The sequence below is a fragment of the Bubalus kerabau genome, chromosome 1, assembly GCF_029407905.1.
Source record: "Bubalus kerabau isolate K-KA32 ecotype Philippines breed swamp buffalo chromosome 1, PCC_UOA_SB_1v2, whole genome shotgun sequence".
In the NCBI taxonomy this organism is placed as follows: domain Eukaryota; kingdom Metazoa; phylum Chordata; class Mammalia; order Artiodactyla; family Bovidae; genus Bubalus; species Bubalus kerabau.
The window spans coordinates 93,292,768-93,315,169 of record NC_073624.1 but is presented as its reverse complement, the minus strand read 5'-3'; the positions used below and the strand labels follow the sequence as shown (position 1 = coordinate 93,315,169).

General features: G+C 41.9%; 2 protein-coding genes across 6 annotated transcripts in view; both read right to left on the bottom strand.

Moving 5' to 3' along the window:
- ATF1 (activating transcription factor 1) overlaps positions 1-6,734 on the bottom strand; it is a 65,045-nt gene extending 58,311 nt beyond the window's left edge. For both annotated transcript variants that reach the window (XM_055583439.1, XM_055583443.1), the window contains exon 1: positions 6,714-6,734. The gene's annotated coding sequence lies outside the window, so the exon portion shown is untranslated. The remainder of the gene's footprint in view (positions 1-6,713) is intronic.
- An 11,600-nt stretch (positions 6,735-18,334) lies between these two features.
- The window catches only part of DIP2B (disco interacting protein 2 homolog B), a 232,581-nt gene continuing 228,513 nt past the window's right edge, over positions 18,335-22,402 (bottom strand). For all 4 annotated transcript variants that reach the window (XM_055583293.1, XM_055583288.1, XM_055583274.1 and 1 more), the window contains one exon: positions 18,335-22,373. In XM_055583293.1, the coding sequence (XP_055439268.1) occupies positions 22,121-22,373 (253 nt within the window). In that variant the 3' untranslated portion in view covers positions 18,335-22,120. The remainder of the gene's footprint in view (positions 22,374-22,402) is intronic.

Genomic DNA, 22,402 nt, shown 5'->3' with positions numbered 1-22,402 from the left:
ATGTCAAGTAGAACTACTTAGAGACTGGTAGAAGTTTTAGGCGAGAAGGCAATGGCAACCCACTCCAGTACTCTTGCCTGGAAAATCCCATGGGTGGAGGAGCCTGGTAGGCTGCAGTCCATGGGGTCGCTAAGAGTCGGGCACGACTGAGCGACCTCACTTTTACTTTTCACTTTCCTGCACTGGGGAAGGAAATGGCAATCCACTCCAGTGTTCCTGCCTGGAGAATCCCAGAGATGGAGGAGCCTGGTGGGCTTCCGTCTATGGGGTTGAACAGAGTAGGACACGACTGAAGCGACTTGGCAGCAGCAGCAGCAGAAGTTTTAGGCAGAATTTAAAGGTTTTATAATCATGTGGAAAGACATAAAAAGAGAAAAGGCTGGCTAGCAAAAAATGAAAAGATACTCAATTTCATTAAGTATTAGAGAAATACAAATCAAAACTACAATAAATACCACTTCACATCCATTATGATGGCTAGTATTTATTAAAAAACAGAAAATAAGGGTTAGCAAGGATGTGGGGAACTGAACATTTGTGCACTGTAGTTGGGAATGTGGAATGGTGCAATCACTAGGAAGAACAACATGGTAGTAACTCGAAAAATTAAACATAGAATTACTATATGATCCAGCAATCCCATATTTGTGCCTCTATCCAAAGAATTGAAAGCAGGGTCTTACAGAGATATTTGTACAGCCCTGTACATGGCAGAATACAGCCCTGTATACAGTAGCCAAAAGGCAGAAGCAACTAAAATGTTCATCAATGGATGAGTGAATAAACAAAATGTGATATATGTACACAATGGTATATTACTCGGCTTTAAAAAGGAAGGAAATTGTGATACATGCTACAATATAAACGAACTTTAAGGACATAATGCTAAGTGAAATAAACCAGTTCCCAAAAGACAAATATTGAATGCTTTCACATATTTAAGTTACTTAGGAATAATCAAACCCATAGAAACAAAGAATGGTGGTTAACAGGGATGGGAGGGAGAGATGGAGAGTTGTTGTTTAATGGTATGAAAAAGCTCTGTAGATTGGCTGCACAACAATGTAATGTACTGAACACTACTGAATGCTATACTTCAAAATACTTATGATGATATATCTTATTTTATGTGTATTTTTCCATAATTCAAAGAATTTTTAAAGAGAGAGAATTCCCTGATGGTCCTGTGTTTAGGATTTGGCACTTTCAATGCTGGGGCCCAGGTTCAATCCCTGGTCAGGGAACTAAGATCCCACAAGTCATGCAGCCCAATTGATTAAAAAATTAAAATAAACATAACAAAATCATTTCCACAAGATACATTCTAAAAAGGAGAATTACTTGGTTAAGCAGTATGAATATTTAAAGCTTTCTGAAAGAACTGTAGTCCACTAGAAGCACATGAGAAAGCAATGGGAATTTTTTAAAGTCATTACAACACAATAGATGGAAAATGGTACACTGTCATACATTTTTAAAATTCTCCATTAACTGTGTGAGCTCTGTTTATATTATTTGTCCATTCATCAGATCTTAGTGTTGTCCCTATTACCCTGTATTATTTCTTCATATAAACTTTATTTCTATCATGTTAATACAAATACTATTCCAATATGACTTAATTATGATTACTTCAAAATTCTGACAAGTTCATCTGGTGCTTCCCTGTTGTTTCTGGAACTGCTTTTGAAGCTACATATGGACTCTTGTCCATATGGAAGAGTGCAGTGATTTTTAATCTACACTAAGAGAAGTAGTAATCCCACAGATTAAACATACAGATAGCATCAAAGATGGAATTTTATACTTTCTACATATTATTGCTACTGAAAATGCCTTTTTAAACATGCCATTTCAGAAGACACAAGAATACAAAGCAGAAAACAAAGAGAATAAAATACCTAAGAATAAACTTACCTAAGAAGACAAAAGAGCTGTATTCAGAAAGCTGTTAAGACACTGATGAAAGAAATCAAAGCCGACACAAACCATGGAGAGATATACCATGTTCCTGGGGAAGAGGAGTCAACACTGTGAAAATGCCTCTACTACCAAAAGAAATCAACAGATTCAATGCAGTCTCTACCAAATTACCAATGGCATTTTTCACAGAGCTACAACAAAAAATTTCACAATTCATAGGTAAACACAAAAGTTCCCAAATAGTCAAAGCAATCTTGAGAAAGAAGAATGGAGCTAGAGGAATCAACCTTCCTGACTTCAGACTATACGACAGAGCTACCATCATCAAGAAAGTATGGTACTGGCACAAAAACAGAAACACAGACCAATGGAAGAACAAAGAAAGCCCAGAGATAAACCCATGGGCACCTTATCTTTGGCAAAGGAGGCAAGAATATACAATGAAGAAAAGATAGGCTCTTCAATAAGCGGTGCTAGGAAAACTGGACAGCTACATGTAAAAGACTGGAATTAGAACACTTCCTAAGACCAACACAAAGATAAACTCAAAATGGATTAAAGACCTAAATGTAAGACCAGAAACTATAAAACTTTGGAGAAAAACATAGGCACAACACCCTCTGACATAAATCATAGCAAGATTATCTATGACCCACCTCCTAGAGTAATGGAAATAAAAACAAAAATAAACAAATGGGACCTAATTAAACTTAAAAGCTTTTGCACAGCAAAGGAAACCATAAACAACATTTAAAGGCAACCCTCAGAATAGGAGAGCAAAGTGAAGTCACTCAGTCATGTCCAACTCTTTGCGACCCCATGGACTGTACCCTACCAGGCTACTCCGTCCATGGGATTCTCCAGGCAAGAATACTGGAGTGGGTTGCCATTTCCTTCTCCAGGGGATTTTCCAGACCCAGGGATTGAACCCAGGTCTCCCGCATTGGAAGCAGACACTTTAACCTCTGAGCCACCAAATGAAGCAACTGACAAAAGATTAAACTCCAAAATATACAAGCAGCTCAACATCAGAAAAGCAAACCACCCAATTAAAAAATGGTCAGAAGACCTAAACAGACATTTCTCCAAAGAGGACACACAAATGGCTAATAAGCACATGAAAAAATGCTCAACATATCTGATTATTAGAGAAATGCAAGTCAAAACTACAGTGAGCTATCACCTCACACCAGTCAGAATGGCCATCATCAAAAAATGTACAAACAATAAATGCTGGAGAGGGTGTGGAGAAAAGGGAACCCTCTTGCACTGCTGGAATATAAACTGATACAGCCACTAAGGAGAACGGTATGGAGATTTCTTGAAAAACTAGGAATAAAACTATCATATGACCCAAATAATCATGATGGTGTGATCACTCACCCAGAGCCAAACATCCCAGACTGTGAAGTCAAGTGGGCCTCAGGAAGCATCACTACAAGCAAAGCTAATGGAGGTGATGGAATTCCAGTGGAGCTATTTCAAACCCTGAAAGACGATGACGTGAAAGTCCTGCACTCAATATGTCAGCAAATTTGGAAAACTCAGCAGTGGCCACAGGACTGCAAAAGGTCAGTTTTCATTCCAATCCCAAAGAAAGGCAATGCCAAAGAATGTTCAAACTACTGCACAACTGTACTCAACTCACACGCTAGTAAATACTTAAAATTCTCCAAGCCAGGCTTCAGCAGTACATGAACTGTCAACTTCCAGATGTTTAAGCTGGATTTAGAAAAGGCAGAGGAACCAGAGATCAAATTGCCAACATCTGCTGTATCATCGAAAAAGCAAGAGAGTTCCAGAAAAACATCTATTTCTGCTTTATTGACTATGCCAAAGCCTTTAACTGTGTGGATCACAATAGACTGTGGAAAATTCTTAAAGAGATGGGAATACCAGACCACCTGACCTGCCTCTTGAGAAACCTATATGCAGGTCAGGAAGCAACAGTTAAAACTGGACATGGAACAACAGACTGGTTCCAAATAGGAAAAGGAGTACATCAAGGCTGTATATTGTCACCTTGCTTATCTAACTTATATGCAGAGTACATCATGAGAAATGCTGGGCTGGAGGAAGCACAAGCTGGAATCAAAGGACTGCCGGGAGAAATATCAATAACCTCAGATATGCAGATGACACCACCCTTATGGCAGAAAGTGAAGAGGAACTAAAGAGCTTCTTGATGAAAGTCAAAGAGTAGAGTGAAAAAGTTGGCTTAAAGCTCAACATTCAGAAAACTAAGATCATGGCACCCGGTCCCATCACTTCGTGGCAAATACATGGGGAAACAGTGGCTGACTTTATTTTTGGGGGCTCCAAAATCACTGCAGATGGTGACTGCAGCAATGAAATTAAAAGACGCCTACTCCTTGTCAGGAAAGTTATGACCAATCTAGACAGCATATTAAAAAGCAGAGACATTACTTTGTCAACAAACATCCATCTAGTCAAGGCTATGGTGTTTCCAGTGGTCATGTATGGACGTGAGAGTTGGACTATAAATAAAGAAAGCTGAGTGCCGAAGAATTGATGCTTTTGAACTGTGGTGTTGGAGAAGACTCTTGAGAGTCCCTTGGACTGCAAGGAGATCCAACCAGTCCATCCTAAAGGAAATCAGTCCTGGGTGTTCATTGGAAGGACTGATGTTGAAGCTCAAGCTCCAATACTTTGGCCACCTGATGCGAAGAGCTGACTCACTGGAAAAGACCCTGATGCTGGGAAACATTTGAGGGCAGGAGGAGAAGGGGATGACAGAGGATGAGATGGTTGGATGGCATCACCAACTTGATGGACATGGCTTTGGGTGGACTCAAGGAGTTCGTGATGGACAGGGAAGCCTGGCATGCTGCAGTTCATGGGGTCGCGAAGAGTTGGACACAATTGTGCTACAGAACTCAACTGAACGGAAATGGAGGTTCAAAGAAATTGCCTTCTATGGATCTCGCCTAAGATGTGAATTTAAGATCTGAAGCCAAACTTCTTTTAACCCAAAATCCATGTTCTTTCATTCTACACTGCCCCTCTTCCAGGAATACCTTCACCTCCCCAACTTATCCACCTGGCAAACTTAAGTTTCATCCCAAACCCAACTGCTCTGGGTCCTTCCTTCCTTGTTCCACTGTACCTTGTTATTTATAATGAGGTTACTTAACTTTCTAAACTCTGTTTACTGACATGTCTGTTTCCCTCAGTCTCAAGGTGCCTAAGAACAGGGCCTCTATCTCGAGAATGTATGCTCTGTGTCCAGCAGAGACCATGAGGTATGTTTTAAAACAGTAAACATCAACAAATACAGTATTATGAAGCGGGTCTTAAGTTTCTCCACCTGTAGATGATGGACAAGTCTGAGGACAAGAAGTGTATTGCTAAACATTTCCACAACTCAACTCATGATATCCCCTCAAAATTGCTATTAGTCATACTTATTTTATTTGAGATCTTCCAATGTGCCTGCGATGCTTTCTCTCACCTTCCAGCTTTTATGTACGCTGTTTCCTCTGCCAGAAACACTATCCCTCCTCATGTGACCTATTCCTATGAGTTAGTCTTACAGAGAAACTTTCCTGCCTCCCTTAGACTGGTCTAGATGAAGTCCAGAAGCTTTGGCTGTATCCCCATGGCACAAGTTTCCTCTACCCTTCATGGCACTCATCACAGAATTGAAATGACCTGTTTTCTGTCTCCGTACCAGAAGGCAAGCTCTAGGGAGTCAAAGACCACATCCTACTCCCCGAAAAACACCTTGCACTTACTACTACGCAATAAAACGTGTTTAGTTGGGTTTACCTACCTAAAACTGATGGAAACTATGATATCTTCAAATACCTTATCAAACAAGATATCTTCAGAAAATTACTTCAACCCAGCTTTAGAAACAGGAAAATTCAGGCACAAGAGAACACCCTATTTTAGAGCTGAAAATTCAGTAGTATCAATATAAATAAATGAGATGACATGTGAAGGGAAAAAAACATTTTGAAGGTACTACCACCTACTGGTGATACAGCAGGACTGCACAAATGTATCAGACAAACCTTAAACGTTAACCGCAAATTCAATAGAACATATTAGGCTTTAAGAACACCGTACTGATTCTAATTGAGACAGAGGAAAACTGCATATTATACAGTCTATAGGAAAAACAGCATTTAAATAAAACGGCATACATCTGTTCATAATGAAATTTTCGGGATAAAATGATTTTTGCAAACATAAGCAAATATACTTTGCTATGATAAAACAAACATCACAAAAGAGGCCAGTTTGGCGAAGATGCTTGCCAAATTTATGCTGAATTAAGCTTCAGAAACGGAAAGGATCCGGATGACTATTATTAGCCCATTACACCTCAAAAGTTGACAAAACAACTAGTCATTGACATCTACAATAAAAGTAGAGACCAAGCGGGATGCTCCACGGCGAAGTGGACGCTCTGAAATACCATGCTTAGTTTTGTGATACAGGCGGAAATAGAAGAGAACGTTTTCTCGGTTTGAACGTCTGTCCAGTTGGTAAACAGACGAGTTCTGTCACTCCACACTACCTTCCCATGACTGCTTCGTGTATGATTATTCTACCGTATGTCTCCCCACTCGACTGGAAGCTCCCGGATGGTAAGGGTTGGCTCTGCCCCAACAGCGAGCGGTCCGGGCCCCGCACCCCGAGGGCGCCGGGCACGCTCTACGGTCTTCGGCGAAGATAACCGGTCTCTGGCGGCGCTCGGCGGACGACGCGCGGAGGCCAAGGCCATGCTGCCCTCCCCACGGCTCCCGTCCCAACCCCGAGACCTTCGACAGAGGGCTCTCGCCTCGGGCCGCGGAGGCGGCTTCAGAGGCGAAAACCGCCCCGCGGCGGGAGGTCTTCGTTTTAATTTTCATTGGGCGACAGCAGGCGGGAGGGAGGGAGGAAAACACCGCCGACTGAAGGGGTGCAGCAGGCCAGGCAACGAGAACCGGAAGCGCGCCCCGCCGGGGGAGAGCGAGCAGCCCCTCCCCCTTCCGCCAGGCGCCCTCCGCACCCCTCCCCCACCGCAGCCGCCCCGCGCGACCCCCACCAGACGCGCGACCCGCCTCGGCGTCCCCGCGGGGGCCGAGTCCCCGCGCCCTCCTCTTGCCCGGGGACACGGAGCACGTCCCCACCCGCCTCCCCCGCCCCCTGCTTACCTGTGGCTGCTGCCTTGCCGCTGTCCGGGGCGGGGAACTTCCACTCCCCCCTCCCAGGTGGATCCGAATTCACTACCCACTTCCCCACCCCCTCACGCGGCGGGGGACGCGCCTCTTTCTTAGGGGTCAGGCGGGGCGGGGAGAATCAGTGTCACTTAACAGCCAACTGTCCTAAGCTACCGTTTCCTCGGCAGTCAGGGCCGCCACTGGCGGCATGATCTACACCAGGCCGGGGGCGGGGGAGTGAAGGGGGGCAAAACTGAGTAACAGAGCGTGGGGGGTGAGGTTAGGGCGGTCCTTCCGTGAGGGCGCCACCCTACGTCACCACGTTGCGCACGTGACGCGACGCCATCTTGTGCCGGGGTATCCCGGGATGGCGAGTTCGTGTCACGAAGGTGTTATTCTGGCGAGAGCTGGGCGTGGCGTTACCTGCAGTTCCTTTTAGCTTTAGGAGCTCTGTCTTCACTGCTCCCAGACGTCTGTTTTCAGAGGCCAGCACCCGCTCGGGGGCTGAAGAGGCCGCTCGGCCTGAGGCAGTTTTCTTCGGTTCGTGGCGTCAGTCTCAGCTCAGCTCCTACTTGGTGCGGCCCAGAGCTGTCCCGGCTTTGACCCACGCCTGACCTGCCGCCTGTTGTAGACAGAGTGACTTGAAGCCTGAAGGCTTGTCCTCAGTTTTTCTTACCACCCAAACTAATGTCAATCCCATAAAACTGCGTTAAGAGTTGTATCTTTAATCACACATGAAAGGATTAAAAGCCACACCCACAAGGTGTTGGTAGGGTGTGTTAGTGTGTCACGCTGAAGCACAGATTTAGCCCACTTAAACTAGAGAAAAGTTATAGTAAATTTCCTGGCGGTGCAATGGTTAGGATCACGCGTTTCCACTACAGGGGAAACAGGGCTCCATTTCTGGTCTGGGATCTAAGATCGCGCAAGCCGCACAACCCGGCCAAAAAAAAAAAAATAATACAATGACACCGTGGTTCTGATACATTACAAAAAGCCTTTTAAACTTTTTTTAAATGAGTGTCTACCTTTCTGGAGAAGGGATGGTGTATTATTCTGATACATCCTGAACTTTATCCATTTCCTTGCAAAATGTTCTTTGCTGACTTTCTGGAGATAATAAATGATAGACCTTTTAATTTGCTCTTGACAAAAAGTTCCATAATTTTTCTAAAATTTTCTTAGCTTGAGATTTCCACGTCGGCAACTTGATTGAGTCGACAGGGCCCTTCCCCATTTGACCTTTAGGGCCGGATAATGTGATTTAGTTCACATTAAATTAGGGCCGGATAATGTGATTTAAAGCTCAAGAGTTACTCTGTGCCAAACTGTGCCAGACTCTCCTAATAACTCACTAATGTTTAACCATTGTCATTCATTCAGAAAAACACTACCTATTAAAACCTACAACAGTTAAACTGCCCGAGGTTTATTTGTTTTTGGCAGGGCGCTGTGGCTTGTGGGATCTCAGTTCTCCCAACCAGGGAACCCAAATCTCCTGCATTGGAAACACAAAGTTAACCACTGAACTACCAGGGAAGTCCCCAACTGCCCTTACTTTAGCTTTTCGATTAGGTAAATTATCCAGCCTAAATGTGTCTTGTCAAAATTGGGGAAAGTGTAATACTCATCTTATGTCCCAACGTTACTTAAAGAATCAAAATGTCATATATCATAGGAAAGCATAGTCCTATAAAAGTACCAACAAAGGTCCGTCTAGTCAAGGGTATGGTTTTTCCAGTGGTCATGTATGGATGTGAGAGTTGGACTATGAAGAAAGCTGAGCGCGGAAGAATTGATGCTTTTGAACTGTGGCGTTGGAGAAGACTCTTGAGAGTCCCCTGGACTACAAGGAGATCCAACCACTCCATTCTGAAGGAGATCAGCCCTGGGGTTTCTTTGGAAGGAATGATGCTGAAGCTGAAACTCCAGTACTTTGGCCACCTCATGCGAAGAGTTGACTCATTGGAAAAGACTCTGATGCTGGGAGGGATTGGGGGCAGGAGGAGAAGGGGACGACAGAGGATGAGATGGCTGGATGGCATCACTGACTCGATGGACGTGAGTCTGAGTGAACTCTGGGAGTTGGTGATGGACAGGGAGGCCTGGCGTGCTGCGATTCATGGGGTCGCACGGAGTCGGACAGGACTGAGCAACTGAACTGAACTGATAAAAGTAAAGAGTGGAGAAGAGGTTCTCAGACATCAACCTTTCATGATTAACAAAGCCTAGCAACAGTCATTCTAGAATCCAGAATATTAATGACTGAAAGGCTGGTTCTACATTTATTGTTCTTTTCTTGCTGGGTTATTTCCTCCTTGGAAGACAGGATGCTTATTGATCTGGGCAAGAGGGATTGCCTGCGGGGGGGGGGGGGGGGGGGCGGGGCTGGGGGAGGGGGACTGGAAAATGTCAACCATTGAAAGACGTGAGGGCTCAGCAGGTAAAGAATCCACCTGCAATTCCGGAGACACAGGAGATGTGGGTTCAATCCCTGGGTCAGGGAGTTCTGGAGGAGGAAATGGTAACCCACTCTAGTATCCTTATCAAAAAAATCCCATGGACAAAGGAGTCAGAGTCAGACATGACTAAGCACATGAAACTAAATTTTACTGAAACCTTCAAAATGTGCATGGACTCCTTCTTTAGTCCCTTTTCCACCTATAAAGCATTTAAGTCTAAATCAAATTTTATGCTGTGCAACACTGCCACTCACAAGTATTTAATATTTCTACCAGCCTGTTTCTTTCTCGTGGAAGTTTCCCAAGCTATACCAGCTGCTTTTCTGCAATTTGAGGAACAACTGAAGATGAAGACAAAAAAAAAAAAAAGGCGTGTTTAAGTTGCACATAGTTCTATCCCAATAGTAAGAATTTTATGAACCAGGAGGACAGGTCTTTGACTTCAGAAGTGAGGAAGTAGAGTAAAACAAAGAAATTTAATTTTCAAAGGTAACTGTTTTAAAGCAAATTGGTCAAACCAGTGGTGGCACCTCACGGGCTCTCCTGGACCACTGTTTTCTAGCTGGGAGAGAGGGAACATTATAATGAAAGAGGTTAAACAACACTACCTATGTCTCGGGGCTTTGCAGATTGAATGCGTGTAACACAATAAAGATAGACCCAGTGCCTGACAGACTTAAGAACTCAATAAATGTTGGATATTAGTATGAAAGATACTGCAATATAACTACCAGAAACTTAGCTGCTAAAAACAGTAATTGGTTGCACATTCCGAGAAGCCTCATGGGTTAACAAAAGGATTAAGCTGAAGAAGAGGACTTGAGAGCTGTGAAACAGTATCTGGAACAGGTCACCTCTCAAAAGGAAGAAATTACTTAAAACTAGTAAATGTAGGCTTTGTGGTCTAATAACAGGCTTGTTTCTCTTTCTGTTTTGTTCTTTTTCAATACTCGTCTAAACTCAGGGGAAAACCTAACCAAGTATAGGCTCTAAATGCCTGCAGGAATTATACGAACTACAGCTGTACTTGTCTCAACCAACACTCTTCAAACAGGGTTGTCACAGATAACTTAGCTCTGAAACTTTCCTACTTCATGTTAATATGCTTGAACTCGTAGAACTAACTGTGAGGCCCTTGGAGTAGTAGTGTCCATCCATTCCTCCTCCTTTTTACCGGAACTTGTCAGTCATCCATATCTTACCAACAGTGGGCACCTGATCCAAGCTGGGCCATCAGTCCAGCTGGAAATTTATCTTTGCACAAAAATTAGTCTCTCTCTAGGTAAATGAACCTAAAGCTTAGGAGCTTTGTAATGAGTCCCTTCCATCTGCAAACAGCCAACGAGCCAAGGGAGCTACCCAGTGGCTTTCTAGGTCCCAGTTCTAGAACCTGCTGCTTGCCTCAGCCCTTAGGTACCGTGAGCCTCTCCTTTGTCCTTGTAATGAACACAACTTTTCTATTTAAAGTGGCTTACTTCGGTCGCTATTATTTCTAGACTAACTACACGTAACAAATACACCTAGACATAGGAGAAACTATTTCCTGTGACCTCCTCCCTTTCTCTGTGCCTCACCACTAGTGCCGTATCCTTCTCTCTTGCACTGTCGACTGCAGTAGCCTCCTAGCTTGTTCCAGGTAAAATCCTAAATGAACAAACACTGCTTACTGTTAGTTGGAGTTTATAAGTAATCAAATTATTTACCTTCAAGATTATGATTACAGGGTGGCAGCAAGACAACTCACAACAGCTTCCTGAAGGAACCTTCATGTTGGTCAGAGCAGCCTGCAAGTATCATGCACCTTTGTAAGCCCACAGGTAGTGATGCTGAGTAAGACTCTGAGGCTAGGAGAGTCGTCTTCTTTTTTTTTTTTTTTTTAACTTTGGGTTAATTTTGGCTGCACCGGGTCTTTGTTGTGGCATGCGGGCTTTCTCTAGATGTGGCATGGGTGGGTTTCTCATTGCAGTGCACAGGCTTAGTTGCCCTGTGGCATGTGGGATCTTAGATCAGAGTGGGATCTTAGACCAGGGATTGAACCCATGTCCCCTGCACTGGGAGGCGGATTCTTAATCACTGGACCACCAGGCAAGTCCCAGAAGTAATTAAGTTTATTAACATAAGATCAAGTCACTAGCCCTTGTAGGCTGGAAGAAGCCCAGTGTGGTTGACTTACTATTAAGCAGCCAATTAGTATCCTAGATAAACAGTGCCACCTCGGAAGCTTTGTGTTGGTCTCTGTCAGTATTTACTTGAAGATTCAGAGACAGCAGTAGTTAAATCAGCCTTGGTAAGTGGGAGTCCATGATTTGGGTCTTTTCATATCCTACATCTTTGCCAATGTACCTATTCAATTCACATGCTTATCGTGCTAATGCTGAGATGGTCAGTATGTGGCTAACGTCAACCAGCCATGTCATTCTGTCTATTTGGATGTTAAGTGTCTCTGCCAAAGTGAATTCTTTTTCATGGGCATTGACATATGAAGCAAAGATCTTCATACTCTGTCTTCCCTCCTCTATATCCATCTATATACTTCTGCCCCAGATCTTGCTGCAGCCAATCATCTAGTCTTTTTCCTTTTAACACACTGACCAACTGGCCAGGCCATTTGCCACTGCCCATGAATTCATATATATTCTCATTTTGAACCACTCCTCCTTCCACACAAGATGGATGGATGATCACGTTAATATCTATCTGCCCATTAAGATTTTCCTTGCAACTGCCTGTCAAAGTTACCCCTCAGAATGGCCATAATTGACTCATAAGCCAAATGGGCTTTTTCCACTTGCTTCAGCAGGAGCCACCCCTGTACTCCACTATGGCCATAGATATGAGCTGAGTGAAGAACACTGGTGTAACTGCAGTAGGGAACAGGAGCTTCTGGGTTACCTCTGCACACATTTTGCTTGTGTCCTCTGATTCTGCTTAAGCTTGATCCCAGGTGTAATCTTTCTGTCTTATGATGTCTTGGTGTTAGGCTCATCTGACTTTATGACTTGGTACATTTGACAGAATCCAGTCAGTGGTGGACAGTTCCAGATGCATAGTCATTTAGTGTCTCCTGGTCAAGTTTTCCGTGTCCATCGTGGCCTAGTAGCACACCAGAAGCTGTTTTCAAAAGACTTAAAATTCTCTGCTACAGCTGGCATATCCTTGCTCAAGATATTCAATAGCTTGCATTTGATTCTCCCACTGCTTCTTTTCCTGCAACTGTCACCTCCACCACCAAGGGATCTGCAAGATCATATGACTCCAAACCTTAAAGTTGTCACCTGGCTATTGTCCAGAGCAGTATTACTAGGCATGAAATGTGCTGTCTGCAGAACCCAGAGAGGCTTACCAAGGATTGTCTTCCTTTGAGAAAGGGGATGCAAGATGCAGTGATTTGTTTTTTCCATCTTAGGGGATTATGTCAGCATGCCCCTGACCACTAGACCTCTGAATCTTCAGAGTTTATTTCCCATCCTCTGGATTGCATGCAGCTTACCAAGACCTTCAGGGTACTAACCACTTCTTGTTCTGTCTGATCAGAGTGATGTCATGTAATGTAATTCTGAGGCAAAACTATAAATGTATGTTCCTGTCCTTTCTATGTGAACTACTTCTGATTCTTTAACATTTTTAATTGAGATATGATTAACATATTAGTTTTTAGATGTACAATGTAATGATTCAATCTATGTATATATTGCCAAATGATCACCCCAGTAAGTCTAGTTAATATCCATCACATTTAGTTACAAAATACTTTCCTTGAGAACTAATTGATTCTCTTTTCTGACTGGAATACAAAAAGACACATTTGTCAAATCAATGGCCACATACTATGTACTGAGACCTTATTAATCTGATCTATGGTTTTTCTAGTAGTCATGTATGGATGTGAGAGTTGGACTGTGAAGAAGGCTGAGCGCCGAAGAATTGATGCTTTTGAACTGTGGTGTTGGAGAAGACTCTTGAGAGTCCCTTGGACTGCAAGGAGATCCAACCAGTCCATTCTAAGAGAGATCAGTCCTGGGTGTTCTTTGGAAGGAATGATGCTAAAGCTGAAACTCCAGTACTTTGGTCACCTCATGCGAAGAGTTGACTCATTGGAAAAGACTCTAATGCTGGGAGAGATTGGGAGCAGGAGGAGAAGGGGACGACAGAGGATGAGATGGCTGGATGGCATCACCGACTCGATGGACGTGAGTATGAGTGAACTCTGGGAGTTGGTGATGGACAGGGAGGCCTGGCGTGCTGCAATTCATGGGGTCGCAGAGTCGGACACGACTGAGTGACTGAACTGAACTGAACAAAGATACAACAGCTATAATTGGGTCTACTATTCAGTTGAGCTTGCAGTAATGTACCACCATCCTCCAGGATCCATGAATTTCTGCAGGGACCAAACTGGTGAATTAAAAAGAGCTTAAACAAGGACCACTACCTCTGGTGACATCTCCACCATTTCCTCATAAAATGCAGTGTTAACAGTGTTATTAACTCGGCTAAATTGGGAGCCATTTCACTTTCCCATTTCTGGACTTTCAGTTTTATTCCACTGACTGAGAGGTCTATCCTGCCAGTATCACACTCTTTATTATAGCTTTGTAGGTTTTGAAATATGGGCAGGTAAGTACTCCAACTTTATTATTCTTTTTCAAGATTGTTTTGACTATTGAGTCCTTTATACCTCCAGATGAATTTTAGGATTAGTCTATTCATTTTTGCAGAATAGTCAGCTAGGATTTTGATACTATGTTGAATCCATAGATCAGTTTGGAGGATATTGCTATCCTACCAATATTAAATCTTCCAATCCACGAACATGGGACAACTTTCCATGTGTGTAGGTCTTCTTTAGTTTCTATCAACGATTTTGTAGTCTTTAGTATACAACTTTACATTTTGATTAGAATTAAGTATTCTTTTTGATGCTATTTTAAATAGAATTGGTTTTTAAATTTCATTTTTGGGAATGTTCACGGCTAATTTAAAAAATAGATTTTTTGTTGATCTTGCATTCTGCAACCATGCTGAACTTGTTTGGTAGTTTGCATGTGTGTATCCTTTAGAATTTCACATATACAAGTCACTTCATCTGAGACTAGAGATAGCCTTAATTTTTACTGTTCAATCTGGATAACTTACATTTTTCTTGCCTAACTGCCTTTTATTCAGTGTTGAAGTGGTGAGAACAGACTTTCTTGTATGGTCTCTATCAGATTGAGCTTTCACCGTCATGTTTGAAAGATCTGACAAGGCACAGAACTGATACCTTTTTTCTCTTCCAGCACTCTATCATTCTGTGTTCTCCTTGCTTCCGTTATTTCTAATGAGAAGTTGGCTATTATCATTGTTCTCCTGTACATAATGTGTCACTTTCCCTTGGCTATTTTAAGACTTCTGCTTTATTGAAGTTTAACAGTTTTCCCTCGATCATGCCTAAGAGTGGTTTTCTATATGTCACCCATGGTTCCTGGAATTTCCTCAGTCTGTAAATGTATGTCTTTCCAAATTTAGTGAGCTTTTGTCTCTATGTCTGCAATATTTTTTGTGCGTCCCATTCTCTTTCCTACCTGGAACGCCAAAGGACTCTAAAGCTTTCTCTCTTACTTTTTTCTTTAATCTTTTTTTCTCTTTGTTCTTCAGATTGATAATCTATTACTCAATCTTCAAGGTCACTTATTGTTTATTATACCAGATTCAATATGTTGTTAAGGTCATTAAGTTCCCAAATTTTTCATTTCAATACTGTACTTTTCACTTCTGGAATTTCCATTTTTTTATATAGTTTCTATTTCTCTGCTAGATTCCCTGTTTATCCACTGTGTGTATATAAACATATAATGTTTGTATATATTTATATATATATATATATATATAAAAACAATGGCTGATTTAATGCTGTTGACTACTAATTGCAACATCTCAGTAGAGTGAACTTGCAGTTGGTATCTATTGACTGATTTTCTTTTTCCTTAAGTGTGAGTCATATTTTTGTTTCTTCAGATTTCTAGAAGCTTTATCATTGGGATGGATTATATTCACTTACAGAGTGATTTTTATTCCAGAGGTCAGTTGATTTGAGAGGGCTTAATTTCCAGTCTCTTTCTTCTTCAGTCATGGACAATGGCTATAATTTCTGCTCAACTCTTTCAGCTTCTAGCTGATGCTTTGTTTCACCAGGAACTCTGGATTTTTCTCCACATAATTTTGTTTAGCCATTAATCAAAGATTTTCACAGATGCTATATGCAGGTTTGGAGACATATCTTCTGGGGCTCTCTCGCTTCACAGATTTTTCATCTACCTTCTCTCTGGCTGCTCTGCCAACCTGGAACTGTCCTTTTAAACCATAAGCCAATAGACTGTGGGTCTTTACTACTTAAGCTATTCGGAGTTATGGGGATGTCCTCAAACGAAATGTCACAAACACACAAATATCACCTATTGTACTTCATTCTTCTTTTTTCCTTTTTCAAAAGTAGTTATTTCTATCTTTGGGAGGGTTAATCTGACCATGGTAACTCCACCATTATCAGACTCATGATACTGATTTTTATGTTCATCTTGTGTTCAGCAATCTTGCTAAATTCCTATTTGTTTAAATTTTTATTAATACATTCTCGGGACTTCTCTGGTGTTTCAGTGGCTAAGACTCTGTGCTCCCAATGCAGGAAGCCTGGATTCGCTCCCTGGTCAGAGAACTAGATCCCACATGCTGTATTTAAGACCTGGTACAGCCAAATAAATAAATATTTTAAAAGATTTGTACATTCTCTTGTATTTTCTACATAGACTATTACATTGTCTACAAATATTTATGTTTTTCTTCCTTTGTATCCAGTTCGCATAACTCATTTCTTTTCCCCTAATTATGCTAGCTATAAACTCAAGTACAATGCTGAATAAAAACAATAGATAATAAGTATCCTTATCATAGTCTTGACCTTCATGGTAGTGCTTCTGAAGTACCACCATTAAATATATTTTACTGTAGGTTTGTAATAGATGATCTATTAAAGAAATCCTTAATTTCTTTCTGCCATTTCATTGCTGGTGTATTGAAAGGCAACAGATTTCTGTGCATTCATTTTGTATCCTGCAGCGTTACCAAATTCATTGATGAGGTCCAGCAGTATTCTGGTAGCATCTTAAGGATTTTCTATGTATAATATCATGTCATCTGCAAACAGGAAACAATTCCATTTACCATAGCATCAAAAACAATAAAATACCTAAGAATAAATCTATCTAAGGCGGCAAAGGGCTTCCTTGGCAACTCAGTAGTAAAGAATCCACCTGCAATGTAGGAGACGCAGGTTCGAACCCTGGATTGGGAAGATCCCCTGGAGAAGGAAATGGTAATCCACTCTAGTATTCTTGCCTGGGAAATCCCATGGACAGAAGAGCCTGGCAGGCTCCTAGATGGATCCCAGAGTCATACACGACTTAGTGACTAAGCAGCAACAAGTGAGGCAAAAGTCCAATACTCTGAAAACGGTAAGACACTGTAGAAAGAATCTGAAGCTGACACAGATGGGAACATAGACCATGTTCTTAGATTGGAGGGGTTAGACACTGTTAAAATGACCATATTACCCAAGGCAATCTACAGATTCAATGCAGTACCCATCCAATTCCAATGGCATTTTCCACAGAACTTTGGCACTGTTGAGCGCTCCCTCCCCTTTGAAACTCTTCCTACAGTTTCCATGCCTAATCTCCTTCCTAGTTTCGACCCTCTCTCTCCAGCAATTCCTTCTCCCTTTTGTAGATTCTTCTTCCTTCAGCCTTTAAAGGCTCATGTTCTCTGTGGCTCCATTATTAAGTCTTGTCTCACTCTACAAGATCCTTCTTGGCACCATCATCCACTTCCACGACTTCAATTACCACTTTTAAAAGAACGTCTCCCAATACATAGTTCTGGGCCAGAGCTGTCCTGCTGTTTCTCTCCCTCTAGCATCAGATGTGATCACAGCGACTTCTGTCTAGTGAGTTAGGCACTCAATAAATGTGTGTTAAATTTAAAAAGTTCTCAGCTGCCTGAATAATTTGAACTATAATTCAAAGACCAGTTTCAGTGTTGGAGATTATGCACAATTTGATAAAAACTAACAAGTTTCTTGAAACCAGGAAATGGTAGCACAAATGAAGTATCACCTTAGAAAAGCTGCAACCCAGGACTTCCCTAGTGGTTCAGTGGTTAAGACTCTGCATGCCAATGCAGGGGGCATGGGTTCGATCCCTGGTCTGGGAAGATTCCACATGCCACAGGGCAACTAAGCCCGTGCGCCACAACTACAGAGCCCACGTGCCTAGAGCCCATGTTCTGCAGCAAGAGAAGCCGCTGCACTGAGAAGCCTACACGCCACGATGAAGAGGAGCCCCGCTTGCCACAACTAGAGAAAGAATGCTCACAGCAACGAAGACCCAGCACAGCCAAAAATAAATAAAATTTTTAAAAAAATGAAAAGCTGAAACCCACATCAATTACAGATTTTTAAAAAACTGACATGGATGCTCAAAAGTTTAAAACTACCAAATACCACATGGGTAGGAGGAAAACTAAGCTATAATTGTTCCAGACAAAAGGCTTGTTCATTTTCAAAATGACTCTCTACTGTTCCTCAATCTGGCCTCCTTTTATAGAACTGATTTGCTATAACTCTGGATCTCTGTGTTCATTTTCCTAAGACCTCTCCAGCCATCTTTGGGTCTTACTATCCAAGTTAAAATAAAATTTTATTAATTCCAATTTATCAGCTCTCCCAACATGTGAAGCATTAAACACAATCAGGCATCAATATTTATTAACACAAGACAAAGGAAACACATTCAATGAGTTAATAGAACACTGTCCAGCCAGATGTTAAATTTAAAAATGTATATCTAGTCTAATTTCAAATAAATAAAAAAAAAACTTTATACATAATTACACAGTACTATAATTTGAATCGGACACTGGTAAATATCTTGACAAAAAATAAACAAAACAGCATTTAGGACTAAAAAATTATTCTTATATCTTTACACTCTCTTCCTCTGGACAAATAACATGGCCCATCTACATATACCTAAACCAGAAATGTTGTATGAATGATAAAGAAAAGGCCTATTGTGTATTTGGAGTACTGCAGCTTGCTCCAAATACTCTTACATGAAAGCAGACAACAAAAACAACTCTAAGGCATAGATCATGTTGGAGTTTGAGGGTGAGGTGATAACTCCTCATTGCTTTAGTCTAAAGATTCCTGGATATTCAAGGAAAGTTAATTTATTTGGCCAAGATATTGAGCACCATGCCTGGGGCAGAGACCTTAAGACAACAACAACAACAACAAACCTAAGGCCTCAGGCCCTCTGTTGATTCAACAAAAGCATTAAGCAAGCATTGCCCAGGGACTAACATTAAGGAGAGGCTCAAACGACCAATAGACAGGCGATGGTCCCTCCACAGCCTGAGGCAGCACAACTTCAGGAGGACCTGATACAGGGGAGACAGGGGCAGGAAGGAAATGAGCTTCACCGGTGGCTTCACTGATGCCCTTAGCATGCTGGTCATCCCCAGGGTCTCACTAATGCAGGAGATGGTATTTGTCCTGAGGCAGCCCCTCCCTGATCTACCCTCCTTACTTTGGCTGAGAGGCAGAGAGGTTCAAAAACTTTCAGATGAAAAGGTTCTCTCTTATTTGAAATGAGGGTTTGCTATTCATTTAGGTCCCCCTCCCCCCGACCCAGGCATGAAAAGCTAGACAGAATGTGTCCCCAAGTTTTGGCAAGGCTGTTTCTATCAGTAATGGCCTTTGGGGCCTGTCTTAAGAGCCAGTTCTACCATAAAGGTTCTGCTTTAACATGGCAAGACTAAGAGCATTGTGTCATCAAGAGAGTTTTCTTACCAAGTCTGCAACAGACTAGGCACTGGATCTGCAGATGATCCCACAAACACATCTAAATTAACAACTAGACTCTCTTCCCCTTCCAGAGGAAACTTTTCCCCAAAGACACATCTTAGCATCTTAGCTTTCTTTCCTCCACTAGCTTTGGGGGATAGGCAAAAGATAAAGCAGCCACAGGGCAGAAAGCAAAAAGATAACAATAAATCAGCGGCCTGAGGAACTACCAAACTAGATAATCAGCCCCTAAATAACCAGGAATTGGGCATACTATGAGGTTAACAGACTATTTCATTTGAAGGAATGAGTATAGAGCCTCACTGTCCAGTATGGTAGCCAATAGCCACGCGTGGCTACTGAGAACTTGAAATATGGCTAGTCTCGAATTGAGATGTGTTTAATACACACTAGATTTCAAAGATATAATATGAAAAAAAAGTAAAATCTCTCATTAATAATTTTTTATATTGATCCCACATTGTAATGATAAGCACTTTTGATATATTGTGCTAATAATATATTAAAATCAACTTCACCTGTTTCTTTTTACTTTTTAAAATGTGGTTACTAGAAACTTTAAAATGACAGACATGGCTCACGTTTCATTTCTAGCAGACACCCTACCCTGTGCAGTAAGAATTCTGAAAACAACCTATAGGACAGACTCTGTCTTTTATATCTTTTTCTTAGAACGTGTGGATCACGGAGATAGGAGATCCTCAGGATCCCTTGCTATGATTAGTGACTCATTAAAAACTCTTTTTAAGAAAGTTACTTTCCAAATAAGCAGGCTGTTTTCTCTGCAGACCAAAACATTGCTAACTGGGTTTGGGACGTCTAACCCCAATACAAGCGCTTTTCTCCTGTACATCCTAGAACCTTTCCCATAGTGTATAATGGAACGTCATCCAAAATGCTGAAAAGAGATCTGGAACTGGAAAATGTCAAGGTCTTCCCTCTGTGGAGAATGAGTTTGGAGGAGAAGAGGATTATGTAAAAGGAAGTCAATAAAGTGGCTCTGAGTCACCAGCCTGTGTAAGGGCAGCCCCCAGGAGTGCTGCCGTGGCAAAGGGTCTGGTCTTTCCATTATAAACCTTATTTTCAGGGTAATTACAAGTCTTAAAAATTGTTTAAAAACATATTTAGTTTACATGATGTTACAGTGGGGTAAATAATATGCATTATTAAAATAGTCTAAATAAATATTTACACAATAGATCAGAGTGGGTCAAAGAGAACCATTCTGATTTAACAAGTTAACTCTGTTCACTTCGAGTTTTTTTTTAATTTTTAAAAATATTTCTGTAAGAAAAAAAATAATAAAATTCAACTATATTCAAATACATGAAGTATCAGACCAAAGAAAGGAAACTGAGCCAGAGGCCACACTCAGTCCCAGGCTCCATCTGCTCGGCCTGGGCACCACAGTTATTTCAAAAGGGTTTCTTGCATACATTAGACTTCCCCTATTTCAGCATAAGCCTGGCTGTTTTGGCAACCCAAATCGGTCAGTTCTGAGACGTGGAGTTGTGAGGCCTTAACGCCTTCGCGTGACTGTCGATCCCACTGCCTTCCCAGCCTATTGCTCTTGTTCTTAAATCCCTGCCCTCGTGAACTGGAAGCACAGGGGATGCTCTTCAGTTCTCAGAAAAGAGAAGCTATCTGCGTAACTGCAGACACAGTATACAATGGGCCTGGAAAAGAGGAAATTCTAAATTCTTGTGTAGTCACTCTACATGTGAAAGACTGTTTCAACACTGGGGGCCAGAGTGAGTTATTGTGGTTCCTTAGAACTGGGTGGGATCTAATGAATCTTAGCTTTTCCTAACATTTGATTTTTCAACTGAGATTTTTCAGTTTGTAGAAACAGGCTGAATTCTTAAAAGCTTAAGCTGATTCTGGGAATGCAAGCCTAAAAAACAAACATAGGCAGCTTCAGTTTATAAAATATACCAGCCAACAGAGACATAGTACAATGTGCAGCAAAACCTGCAAACAATTTGCACTTTGTAGTCATCTATTCAATTACACTGCACCCAGAGAACACCGAGATTCTCTCTCAGAGCAGCAATGTTTCTACTTTAGTTGTTACAACTATACAAGCCAATTCTTATGTTTTTTAGCTGAATTATGTGTATTCCTATTTACATGTTTAAAACACTGGTCAAAATGTTTTACAGTCAAGAATTATATATATAAAGTAATTCTTATACTCAGTGGGTTATCTGATTTGCTTATGGGTCAACTGAAAGTAAGCCAAGTAGTTCCATGTTAAACCCGCAGTGTCTAACTACGGCAAAATGGCAGATACAGTACAGAGCGGGGGGCTGCGCAACTCAAACTACCCCCTTCGTGTGAATTCATCAAACGCCCTTACAAAATTCTAAAACGGCATTAGATAAAAATACAAGTATCTACAACAGATGAAAAAAATGCAACATGCATGTAATTGCTTTAGTAACGTGCTGCTCACGCTATGTCAAAGCTCGTGACTAACAGATTGTTAACATTTTTTTCATTTGCCACCATAGAATTCCCCTCTCCTGCGTGTCCTGTGATGGCAGGATCCCACAGGATGAGATGAAGGATATAACGTCGCCATCTCAGCTTATTTCACATCAGTCACGGGTCTCTGGCTCCCATGGGTTTGCAGGACGGTCCCTGCAATCCCAGGAGGCTGGTTACATGTTGTAGGCCACATAGATGGGGTCCAGCTGGTCGGCCAGGAAGCTGTCCCGGAGGTGCATCCTCTGCTTCTCTCCTCTGGAGTTGATGGGGATGACACCTGGGTCCACCACGACCACCACGCCCACGATGAGGTAATGCTCCTCCAGGACCACGTTTGTCACTAAAGGAACCAGATCCAGCGCCTCCTGTTCAGAGCCACACAGTTCCACGACCACCACGAGCAAGTTGGTCCACGTGAACACGGCACTGCAATTTCAGTGGCGCTCAGTTAATGT